The 13,099-nt window shown below is 46.5% G+C and overlaps 1 protein-coding gene across 3 annotated transcripts in view; it reads right to left on the bottom strand.

Moving 5' to 3' along the window:
- Positions 1-3,678: 3,678 nt before the first annotated feature.
- The window catches only part of KANK4 (KN motif and ankyrin repeat domains 4), a 124,458-nt gene continuing 115,037 nt past the window's right edge, over positions 3,679-13,099 (bottom strand). For all 3 annotated transcript variants that reach the window (XM_081486630.1, XM_081486629.1, XM_081486632.1), the window contains 2 exons: positions 11,154-11,354; positions 3,679-5,788 (listed from right to left, as the gene is read on the bottom strand). In XM_081486630.1, coding sequence (XP_081342756.1) covers positions 5,684-5,788; positions 11,154-11,354 — 306 coding nt within the window. In that variant the 3' untranslated portion in view covers positions 3,679-5,683. The remainder of the gene's footprint in view (positions 5,789-11,153; positions 11,355-13,099) is intronic.

The raw sequence follows: 13,099 nt of genomic DNA, 5'->3' as shown, positions 1-13,099 counted from the left end.
CTTCACAGTGGCTGTACCAATTTATATATTTACCAACAGTGTATAAAAGTTTCCTTTTCTCCACACACTCCAGCATTTGTTATTTGTAGACTTTTTAATGATGGCCTTTCTGACCTGTGTAAGGTGGTACCTCATTGTAGTTTTGATTTCCATTTCTCTAACAGTTAGTGATGATGAACGTTTGCTCGTGTGCCTATTGGCCATCTGCATGTCTTCTTTGGAGAAATGTCTGTTTAAGTCTTCTGCCCATTTTTGATTTTTTGTTATTGCATTGTATATGTGTGTGCTTAATAGCTTAGTAGTGTCTGGCTCTTTGAGTTGTATGAGCTGTTTGTTGGAAATTAAGGCCTGGTTGATAGCATCACTTGTAAATATTTTTTCCCAACCTGTATAATCTCATTTTAGACTATTTAGACTGCCCTGGGATGCTGAGTGTATTGGTTCTATTTTTTCTGAAACAGATTAGAAACATGCAATGGTGTAAACAAGTTAGAGAATTATTTGTTACTCACATAGCAGATGGGGAATAAATAGTCAAGAGCACATTCAATGGCTTTACAGTGTTAGGAGCCTAAGCTTTTTCTGACTTGTTATTCTATGATCTCTAGATTGTTGGCCTCACCTTCATGGATCAAGATTTATTACTACCACATTCCAGCCAGTGAGAAGGGAGAAATGCATTTCCACTCTTCTTTAAATGCAGGAGCCAGGGTTTGCAGGGGCTCCCTGGTAGCTCAGACGGTAAAGAATCTTCCTGCAATGGAGGAAACCCCAGTTTGATTCCTCAGTCAGGAAGAACCTCTGGAGAACAAAATGGCTACCCACTCCAGTATTGTTGTCTAGAAAAATCCATGGACAGAGGAACCTGCCAGGCTATGATCCATGGCGTTGGAAAGAGTTGGACACGACTGAACAACTAACCATTATATGGCCACATCAAGCTGTGAGGGTTGCTGGGAGATGGAGTCTGTTCTGGGTAGTGATGTGTCCAGCTAAAAGTTGGGGATTCTACTACTAAGAATGATGGGAAGAATAGATATTGGGGACAGAGGCACCAATATTTCCCTGTAACTCATTTTTGACCCTTCTCCACCATCCATTTGTCATCACACCCTGGCCCATACCCAACCCTAATGCCTTTCCCTAGTCTGTATCCCTGCTGATACCACAATGGAATGGTCCTTACAGCTTCATACCTTTTGTCTTATGAGAACTTTTTAGCAGATCTTTTTGCATCCAGTCTCGTTCCACCCTCCTCCAGTGATCTTTCTAAAGTGAAAATCTGATTGTGCGGCTCCACTGATGAGAAGGTCTTCAAAGGTTCCACTGCTCAGAGAAGTGAGATTTTAACGTAGATTTCTGAATCCCTGAAATTATATGCATATTTGGCACATGTGTGCATTTTTCCAAAGAAAGCTTCAAGGAGTCCGTGATTCCCCCTCAAGTTATAGGCTCAAGTTTAAATCCCTAATCAATGAAAAAGTGAGATGTGTCTACCAACCGTCTTCTCACATCTCTTCTCTGGACACTTGTCCTGTGCAACCTAAACCCAAGACCTCCTGAAATGACTCTGAAAGAGCAAGGCCATGCTCTTTCATACTCCACGTCTTTATGCCTGCTGTTCTAACTGGAATGCCTGGGCAAACTCCTACACATCCTTATGGCTTAGCTTAAAAGCTGACCTCTCTGGAGTCTTCTCCAGTCCCTCCAGTCCGGCCAAGTCAGTCACCCCAGCACTATTTAGACTTCCATTATTCATCCTAGTTGCTGTCAGCCTGTCTTTCTCCTCCACCAAACCATGAACTCTGGAGCCTAGGACCCGGCATAAGTAGTCCACAAATGTTTGTTGAGGCAATGTCACTCATGCCCTCAAGCCTGGAATATTCTTTCTAAAATGTAAATCTGAGCATTGTGTATTATATCCCTATTTCCTTCATGTCTTGTTACAGTGGCTTTCTCTCTGGTCTCATCTTGCAATCCCTCCTTTTTTCTACTCCAGGAACACTTGAGTTCTTCTAATGCCCCAAATGTATCCTCCCTTGAGTCTTTAATGCACGCTTCCTCAGCTCTTCTTTGCCAGACTAATGCCTAGTCATTCTTCAGAGAGCTTACACAGTCCTCACAAAGCCTTCCTTGATCCCCTCCTCACCCTCGGACTAGGCTGAGGGCCCCACCTGTGTCCCCGTCACACCTCGTACTTTCCAAGTGGCAACATGCATCATTCTGGGCCAAAAGGACTTGTCTCTCTTGCCTACTAACCTATAAGTTCCTGTGCCTAACTTGCCCACCAGCATGTCCCTAAACCCAAACGCAGGCTTGGAAGGGAGTTAAGTACCTGAGAAATCTGTGTCAAATGAAAGTTAGACAAATTAATTTCTCCATCATAAATCAATAGCTTTTCATTGCCTTTAGTACAAAGAAATCATAGCTTTAGGATCCATTATGATCTGGTTACCATGTATTTTCCGTCTCATCTCTTCCAAATTCACCCTTTGGTCTCAGGGTCTCTCTACACACCAGTTCGATCAAACTGAATGAAGGTCCTCGATGCTGGCTCTCAAATCTTTCGGCCTTGGCAACACTGGTCTCTCTAACTGCCAGACTCGGTTTTCCCCTCACCTCTCACTCACTCCTCTTCCTTTTCTGACTAACATCCACTAATCTTTCTATTTTCAATTAGACCCCCTCTTTCTCTAGCAGCCTCCTTTGACTTCCTAAGACCAGCTCTGGTGCACTTCATGGGCACCCTGTAGTGTTCTGGGCTTCCTTCTCACCACTCTGTTTCCCCAAGTAGATGCAATGACCATCTGAACTGTGTCCCTGATGTCTCTAATTTGAGCCCAGCACCTGTCCACAGTAGGCATTCCAGAAATATTTGTGAAATGAACTATTAGCAAGTATGTCTTGTCTTTCAAAAGTAGATTGCAAGAATTTCCTGCACTTCAGTTGAGGGAAGCCGAAGTACCTGTGGGTCCCTCCCTAGGCCAGAGGTTAATACCCGTCTCCAGGGAGCCTGATTTATGCTGCTTGGAGGTTGTGCTATCAGATACTCGATAATTGTATTAATCAGTGGATCCATGGCTTAAAGTCCTCCAAAACCTGAGACTGGGATCATGGTAACCTTAGACACTGGTTTTCAAGAGGGGACCACAGCTGCTTTCTAAAAGCCGGTACTGGGAACAGTGTCAGGCACCTGGTCAGTCTCTGCAGATATCTGAGGAACGAATTCTAGAGCAGTGACAGTGTAGGGAGGCAGGCTGTGCTTTTTCATCTCACCATGTTCTGGGCTCAGACATTTCAACGGAATGGCATGGTTATAAGGGCTGAGGTCATGTATTCACATTCCAGACTCAAGATGAAAAGATAAAATCTCAGAAAGGGTGGACAAGTTCTTTTTGATAATGAGTCAGTGGCTTCAAACTAAGAAAACCAGTTTGCCTTCTCCGGTAAATAACCTGTATTTAATATAATAGCTGGACTCAAATGAGATAATTTTTTAAAATGCGACCAAATGCAAGTTGCCACCCAACATGAGATGCAGAAACAGACTCTAAATTGGCAACATGGGACATGGACCCCTTACTGCTCTCTGTAGAATCACAACAGAAGATAAGACTCACACTGCAAGTTCCCAAAGGCTGAGAGCAAAGAAATGCAAAGAAATTTTGACTCAAAAGATCGAGAGGCAGCATTTTAATATATAAATGGTCAGGATAGGCCAGAGTCTTGCTGCTCCAGACGTGGTGTGGCCCAGCAGTGTCAGCGTCCCCTGAGAACTGGTTAGAAATGTAGACTCTCCAGCCCCTTTCCCTCCCAGACTGACCGAGCTCTAATAAGATCTCCAGGTGATTTGTATGCACATCAAAGTTTGAGAAGAACTGGGCTAGCACATTATTAATGTGGGGTTCTGCTCTTAAAAATGCACTTTGAGGTCAAAACAAACTCATTTAAAGCATTTTAGATCATTCTTTGCTTCATCCTCTCTGAGCAACATTGTCACACATCAGTGTCCTGCTCTGGGACCTTTGAGCCTCTCTTGTGAATCACAAGTTGTACTGACGTTTGCTGTGCCATTTGTGTAGACAGTCTTCATGGATTACAAATTGAACTTTAAGACTTCCATCGGCTGTTCCTTGCCCAGCACCCCCAGGAGTTAGGTTGTATAATAACTTCCGTTTTTAGAGATGATGAAAACGGGACCATGACTTACTCAAGGGGCATCAAGCAAATTTGTATCTGAATCAGATGAGAACTCAAGCTTTTGAGCTGCTAATGTCAGGCTCACCCAACTATGATGTCTTTCCTTTTTATACAAGAGGGGTTTTTTGCATGAGAGATTTTAAAAAAGAACAAATTCATAGATAAAGCCATGCACATGGTGGCCCCTGGGATTGTAGAAGTCTAAGAAGGAGCTTTTCAGAAGAGATATATGTCTGCGCAGAACGGGCCCTACTGGGCCCAGCCTCCACATTTCTGCTAGAGCCCACACTGGCAGATTCTGCATCCAGGAGCCTTGGAAACCTCAGAACCTCATGAGGGCTCGTAGTCCACTCATAAAGGTGGAGTGGAAATGATCCAGGATTACCGTGAGGGCCATGGGTACTGCTGCTTTCCTGGTGGCTCAGTGGGTAAAGCATCTGCCTGCAATGCAGGAGACCTCGGTTAGATCTCTGGGTAGGGCAGATCCCTTGGAGAAAGAAATGGCTACCCACTCCAGTATTCTTGCCTAGGAAATCCCATGGACCGAGGACAGAGGAGCCTGGTGGGCTACAGCCCATGGGGGTCACAAGAGTAGGACATGACTTAGCAACTAAACCACCAAGGATACTACTACAAAAAAAAGAGGTGGCTTCTAGATGACAAGAACCTACCCTGAGAAGGATGCTCACTCTGATTCATTTGTTTCTTTCACAGATTTAGAAGAGCTTATGTAACTGGGCTCTGCGTAAATACACGTGATGTGTTTCACCAGTTTGGATAACTTTCTGCTTAATTTCAATTTCCCTGGAGCAAAGTGGAGCCACCTGATGACTTGGAAATGGTCAAGACTGGGTATCTGGCACTGACACCAATGTGCTTCTTCCTACCTCATCTGAATTTAAGATTTTTCTATCAACCCCAACTAAACAAAGGCCCCAGTGGGATTTGTTCAGTTTCACCTGCCTGCACGGTGATTCTCCTAAGGTCCTCCTGAGAATGATTGCCAGGGCAGCTGCTTAAATCCCACCCCTTCCCCACCCCTCCTCTCTAGACATGCATGTCCAATGGGACATCTTCACATATAATTGATTAAAAAACAAAAAGACGGTACATTTTAAAATTCCATGTAAAAAGTATTGCTTTGCTACTGTGCTCCTGCCTGCTTGCTCACTACACGGTGTGGCAAAGGGTAGAGTCATGAGGAATTTGAGGCTGAAGATATTTGGGAATTTTTTTAGCCGACACCAATGTACCCTGCAACTTGCACCCCTCTACAGCCCAGAGTTTTGGGGCTTGGCCTACGGCAAAAACTACAAAGCATCCTAATGAGCAAAATTATACAACAGGAATGTATGTGCATATTTGACATTGTTTCTTCTTTTCAGGGGCAGCCTTCTGGCTATGACCCATGCCCTCTCCAAGGGTGAGGGAGGAGTCCAGACAAGGCTTCTTCTGTTCACAGCTGCCAGCTCTTCCACAGCCCCTATGGCCCCAGGGACCTGCCCTGCTTCGAGTGGGCCCGAAGCAGCCCTGCAATTTCCACATGGGCGGGCGATTTCAGAACGATGGACAAAGCAGTTCGGCCAGCCTACAGGACAGAAAGAAAAGGAAAAACAAATTTTTATCCCATCTGCTTCCCACCACAGAAAGGAAGGGTGAGTTGGGAGCCAGGTATATACACAGGGCATAGAAGTCTGTTTCAAGCATTCCCAGAGGAGAGGAGGAGACTCCAATGACATGAGGGTCAGAGAAACGGGCTCCCTTCTGTGGAAACAGCATTCACTATGGGGAAATCTGCGTCAATGAAAATCTGTGTCAATGAAAATAAAGAAGTGTCACTTGGTTTTTAACACTTTTTCTTTTTAAATCGGAAAACAGAGGAATGAAAACAACTCTTCCATTATTTCATTACACAGACCTAAATGAGAGTTAGCATTTTGGTGAATTTCCCTCCAATCTTTTCTTCTATGCAAATGTGTTGTTGGTTTTCATGTAGAGGAATGATCATGTATATCAATTTTGAATGTTGCTTTTATTTTTAACTCACCATGATATGCTATGAAACTTCCCCTGCTCTTACACAGTCATCAGAACATATCATTTTTCTTATCCACTGTACAATATTCCATTATTTACTAAACTATTTTCCTTCTACTGGAGATTTAGGTTGTTTCCAAGTCTTCACCATCATAAACTTAGTGCAGAAAGCATGCTCCCATTCCTAATTATTTCCTAAGGATCAATTCTTTGAAGTAGGCTTGCAACTAGGAAGGGCACATTCATTTTTACCTCTTGATGTTTGATACCATGCTACTTTTCTCACCTCAGTTGCAGTGCAGGGAGCTGCATCCTGCTATCTAAAGAAGCTGCAGGCAGAGCGACTCTCAGTAGGCAGCACCAGCCCTTCTCCGCACAGAGATGAGGGGAAGGGCTGCCATGATGCAGTAGATGCTGAGCTCCATGCGGGCTCCAGCCCATATCCAGAATTACGAAACCAAAACAGCTCCAAAACCTACTTTTCTGGCAACTCATTTGGAGGTAAAATCCAACCTAAGGTTATCTCTGGTCCTTACTTAGCCCATTTAAATGTGTGAATATTTTTACATCTTGCGGCATAAACATTAATATGTTGACACAGGGGGGCCACCCAAGATTCACTAGAGTGCTCTCTACTGCAGATGGGGGAAACTACTTCCCAAAATGTAGGAATTCCACAGAAGCAGGTGGGAAGTGTTCACACTCAGCTAAATCCCCTTCAGTCTCTTCTCTGAGCTTCAGGAAGGAGTCCAGCTGCCACCAGGGCCCCCCACACATGTAAATAACTATAATGCATGGCCAGAGGCCAAACAAGCAGCCAAGAAGCAGAGTGAGCTCAATAGAGGATGACCACCCTGTGTGTATGGGGGAAAGGCGGGGGACAGGCAGAGGAACTGGCGTTTCAGCAGACAGTCTTCCCCAAACAGACAAAGATGAAGTTTTCCCCGAAAAGACTTCATGACTCCTTGTGCCCTGCTTTTACCAGTCTTTGTAAGTTGATATTTGTGGAGTTATTTGATAAATCTCAATCCCCACGAGGTCAGGCACTGGATCTGGCCTGTTCTGCTGGCCCAGCCCCTGGCCCCATGCCTGCAGTCTGTTCGGTCCTAACATGCACTGTTGAAAGAGGGAATGCCGGTGACATTATAACAGAGAGTATCCAAGAACTTGAGCCACCTGAATCCTAACAAATATGTTCCTGGACTGGACAAGTCTGGAAGAAAGCAAAGATGTTCCTCAGAGGCATCTTGTGAAAGCCCCACAGAGGCACCTGGGGTTTATTTAGGCCTGTCCCCTGCGGCACTTCATCAACCCGGAGGCTCCACATAAACGCAAACACAGTGTGATTAACCAGGCAAGAGTCACAGGGCCGGTCCCAGGGGACACGTGCAACTTTGATGGGGCCCACCTGGAGGTGACAGCCTACACCTATGGGCTCTTCAACCTCAGCCACAGAAAGCGGGGGGAGGGGGCCCAATTCAGTTCAGGAAGTGTGGCCAGAGAGACCACCTGGGGAGGGTATGTCCCTGAGATGCCTCTGCCCGAGCACTGGAAACAAGTCCATGGCACACAGCTCAGTGGGAGTCAGGAACAGCAGATCCCTGTTCAGCAGCACTGCAGGCCTAGAGAGATGGCAGGGGCTCGGGCAGCCAGCACACCTGTGTGTATGGGTGTATGTGTATCTGGTGGGGGGTTATCTTTCAATATGACAAGAACTCAACAAGAAGCCACTGCATATCAGGCAAAGATGGGCAAGGCATAGTCTCTGCCTTCTAGAAGCTCTCAATTTGATAAGTGTTTTGGAGGCACTGCCCAAATAAGCCCTTCCAAAGGTGAGCCTTCCAAGGGTGGGGGGCGGGCCTCCATCCTCACCACCACCTCCCCATCCTTATCGCTCTGGCTGTCCCAAGAGGCTGGGTGATCAGTTTCTCCAATTACCTTCCAAACTTGGGGAAGAAACCTTGCTGGCTGTTCTGGGGGTTCTGCATTCACAGCAACCTTTAAATGTTGGCAGGATGAGAGAACTCAATTTCAAGACATGATTTCTCTCTCAGTTTTCCAACGGCACACCTAAGTCTCCCTAGAAAACTGAACATTGAAATAAGATGGTGATCATGATAAGGGCTGGACACCACCCCTCCATGCACAGCAGGAGGCACAGGGCTTGGTACTTGCTGGGTCCCCAGTCAGCTGTCCTATCGCCCACTGACATTTCTCACCCAAGTCAATTTGGGAAATTCCTGCTGGGAAACCTCAGCAGGCAGTAGGCGATTGACCTCTGTGAGCTGGGGTCTAGAACCTTCTGTGGGCCTGCTGTCTGACTGTCTGGGCAACCCTGTGCTTGCTGGGCATCACCTAACCCTCTCCACCCTCCCCTAGGACAGGCTTCTGTTACCATCTCTGGTTTAGCTGCCCCATTTCTACTTCCCCAGCTTCCAGCCCTCCTCCAAACTGCAGCCAGCCTGGTCCTCAACCCTGGTCTGGCTCTTCCTGATCCAGCACTTGACTTGGATGGGTTCTCATCCAAGAAGTTCAGTACTTCAGTATTCACCTATACCAGAGTTTTTCAGCCTTGGCACTACTGACATGTTGGGCCAAATAATTTGTAATTCTTCACTGCTGCCATACATTGTAGGATGTCTAGCAACATCCCTGGTCTCTACCCACTAGATGCCAGGACTGACCACTGCACATACTTATGACAGATAAAAATGTCTTCAGACACTGTGGGATCTCCCCTGGAGGGAAAAATCACTCCCGAATGAGAACCATGTCTCTCTTTGAGGACCAGTCTTCTCTGATTGGCTCCTCCTAACTCCAGACCTTCATCCTCCCTATTCCATCCAGACACTGCCCGCAAATGCCCTGGTCCCTACTCATTCATGCGGTGGCTGCTTTGTATTTGCTATCACGGTTCACCTATTCACAACAATAACAGTTTCCATTAACTAAATATTTCTTAGATATCTAATAGGGGCTTTACAAGTATTACCATATTAAGGTCTGGTCTATTACTATCCTCATTTACAGACAAGCATACTGAGGCTCAGAGTGGTTAGCTGACCTGCCCAAAGGCACACACAGCCCAGTTTCAAACTCATGGGTGTTTAAAAGTCCATGCTTCTAACAATCACTCAATTTGTTGGAAGAACCATGGAGTCCTCCTGCCATGGCTCTTCCTCCACCTCCTGAAAGCAGCCACTGGGCTCTCTAGTCTGTGGCAGACTCTGCGAGACACCCTCAGTCTCACTGCCTGATGATGCCTGCTAACCAGAGACTTGCAAAGCTTCTGTCCCCCGTCCTGCAGGCCTGCCCTCTCAGGCCTCCTCCACTGCCGTGGTTACCCGTAAAAGGGCCCTGGGCCTGTTCCAGATTAAGGGGCCACCTCCTTCACCCTCAGGCCAACCCTGCAGGGAGCTCATTGACACAGAGCCTTTGTCTGACTGTATCACATCTGAAAAAGGAGGTTCTTATTTCCAGAGCCTGCCACAATTCCCAAAGGCATTTCAAGAGGGTCTGTGCTCTCCACTGATCACAGAAATGACTTTGGACAGAGCTGGGGTTCAGGGGACCTGAAGACAAGAGGTGAGCCTGCCTGCTGCTTGAGTGTGGTGGGAGGGACCTGGCAGCTTGAATCACTGACAGAACAATGGTGGGGAGTTCAGACGTGGCCTAGTAAGATAGGCTGTCCCTGGGTGGGGAGAGAGCTCTCTTTCCCTCCCCAGGCCTTTGTCCCTTTTGAACTGTGGATGCTAAGAAAATACAGAGAAGTCTATTTAAAGCATTAAATTATAATGCCAGCATTAAGGACACTGGAGTCAGACCTGGGCTTGAATTCTCACTCCAAGAATAACAAGCTTGTGACCTATGACTGCTGCATAAGCACTCAAGGCCTCTGCATCCTTGTCAGGACAAAACAAGGATGGCAGGCTCTATCTCATTGGATCTTTTTGATATTTATTTATTTATTTATTTATTTGGCACACAGGATCTTCAGTTGTGGCATGAAAACTCTTAGCGGCAGCATGTGGGATCTGATTCTTTAACCAGGAATCAAACCCAGGCCCCCTGCATTGGGAGCATGGTGTCTTAGCTACTGGATCACCAGAGAAGTCCCCTTACTGGATTATTGAGAGGATTCATGAGGTAATGCACAGAAAGAGTTAGTTCCTATGAGTGTTCTTAGGAGTTTGATGGAGCTGGTTCTACTAGCTAGCTGTGTGACCTTGCATATGTTACTTCACCACTTGGTGCCTCTGTTTCCTCATGAGCAAATGGGTGGCATCAACAGAGTCAACCTCATAACGTTGTTATGGAATTTAAACAAGATGGTATGGGGTAACTGCTTGGTATAGTACCCGGCACCGAGCCAGCACATGACACGGGTTAGCTCTTCACTACTGTTATATCACTGTGGTCACCACCACCATCATCACCATCCTCATCATTGCCATCACCATACCTTACAAGAAGACGGTGTCTGGCAATGCAGCTTCAGGCAGGGTGTCTCCATGAAACGGGCCCCTCTGTAAGGTGGGCCACTGTCCAAGAGGGGACATGATTTGCACATGGTTCCTTCCTCCTGCCTTTTGGGAGCCCCATGGAAGGCAGAGCTTCCCTGGTAAAGCTGCTGCCTCAAAGGTCACATCCTGTTATTGCCGTGATCAGATGTGCTTCAGGTATGAGAGCAGGCCTGGACACAACCCCTCAGAATGGTGTAAAAGGCTTGAGTTTTGGGTTTCCCAGCTCCAAGTCTCTCAGCATTTACATGGGTCATCTCATTTAAACCCAAGAACAGTCTTATGAGGTTAATTCTGTTGCTACTGCCATATGCTTCCTTGAATTCTGCTGGCTGGCAAGGTACTTTTCAGGAAGGAAAGTGAAACACCCACTTGTTAATTGCCTATAAGTCTCACCTTGTCAGTCAGGCTGCTGTCGCAGGCTGGATTTGCCAGGAGCAGCCGTACCATGTCAGTGTTGCCACGGCGACAGGCCAGCATGAGGGCTGACGATCCATCATGGTCCTGTAGGTTGACATCTGCCTGGCAGCTCAGCAGCGCCTGGACCATGTCCTCCCTGTCGTGGCTGACTCCCAGCATCAGCGCCGTCTGGCCCCCCTGCACACAGAGAGCAGGGGTGTGCTCAGGTTGTGGCTGATGTGAAGGACCCCCTCTATAGCCTACATGTAAGCAGGAAAGACTTCTCTGGAAAATGACAGTTGATCTGAATCTCCGTGGTATGGGACATATGTTCCTTAGCCTGGCAAACTTCTACTCCTCTTCCAAGACACTAGTCAAGTGTACATCCTCTCTAAAGCCCTCGACTTATACCCCAAGCATAGGTTTCATAATACAGCACTTACCATTTGGTACTGCAACATGTCAACCTCTCTCTTTCTCATGGGCTGTGACATCTTTGATGGCAGGGACTAAGTTTTTCATCTCTCTCTCCAGCACCTAGTACCAAGTACGTGCTGATAAATGTTGAATGATGGAATAAACGAAGGGCTTAAAAGCCAGGGACGGGGGAGCCTGGTGGGCTGCCGTCTATGGGGTCGCACAGAGTCAGACACGATTGAAGCGACTTAGCAGCAGCAGCAGTAAAAGTCAAGAGCATGGCTTCTGACCGCCTGCCCCAGCCTAACTTCCTCTAGGAAGCCTGGGATTGCTCTGAACACTTCTGATATTTTCAGCTGAATGATAACCAGAATCCTCTTTTCTCACCAAGCTCTCTGCGTAGTACTATGGTCATCGCTAACCCACAGCCAATGACAACAATTTTTCACTTGCTTGTAATAATCAGTGCACATGGCAACGGATCAGAGTCAGAAAGTGAGACAAAGCTCTAGTTCTGCAGTTTCTTAGTGTGTGACCCTGGCCACATAACTTGGTGTTCCAGAATCTTGGTCAGTCTTGGTCAGAGTATTTGTGAAAGTCAAATGAAATAAAGGGTATAAATATAAAAATGTGTGGTAGCTATTTTTTCTGATAGCAAATTGATCATCATTTCCCCTGGATTTTCCTGTATATACACAGTACTCTTATACAACTTGTTTATATATTTTGCACTCATGATTCTCTCCTGGGTTCCAGGTGGGTCAGGTGGGTCTCTCTGACTGAATGTCAGGCTTTATAAGGTTGTAAGAATGAGGTAAGGGCTCTGTTTTCTCTCCCTTCAGATCCCCTGTGGCTCTGAGCACAGTGTCTTACATGTAAAATATGTTGGCTGACATGTTCACTGATTAAGGCTCCAATCTGCAGTCACTGATAGATTATGTTTCCCTGCCCAGAAGGCTGGGACTTAGAGAAAAGTAAGGGGGTTGCAATCAGAAAAAGGCTGGCCCTGTCACACACTGCTTATCTGAGTTTGGATAAGTTAACCTCTTGGTGATTTTTGCTGATCCGGTAAAACAGGAATGCTTAAGGATATTACCTACCCCCTGGGGCTGTTGTGGGACCTGCATGAGGCCCAAATGCTATGTATGTGAAAGTATTAGTCACTCAGTTGTGTCCCACTCTTTGTGACCCCATGGACTGTAGCCTGCCAGGCTCCTCTGCCTGTGGCATTTCCCAAGCAAAAATACTGAAGTGGGTAGCCATTCCCTTCTCCAGGGGATCGTCCCAACCCAGGGATCAAACCCGGGTCTCCTGCATTGCAGACAGATTCTTTACCATCTGAGCCACTAGAGAAGCCCAAATGTTGTATACATCTTAGCTACTATTGTCCTTATGAGTGTTAGAGATAATGTCTGACCACCGTGGGAATGTATCGTTAGGTGTCCTGGTTCCCCATTTCTCCGGAACTCAGATCTTTCCAGAGAAGACTCTTTGCTCTTTGGTTTGCTTATTCCTAGTCCTGAGGT

The sequence above is a fragment of the Giraffa tippelskirchi genome, chromosome 5, assembly GCF_054371585.1.
Source record: "Giraffa tippelskirchi isolate mGirTip1 chromosome 5, T2T-mGirTip1v1.2.pri, whole genome shotgun sequence".
NCBI classification, from domain to species: Eukaryota; Metazoa; Chordata; class Mammalia; order Artiodactyla; family Giraffidae; genus Giraffa; species Giraffa tippelskirchi.
This window is presented reverse-complemented; position numbering and strand designations above follow the sequence as displayed.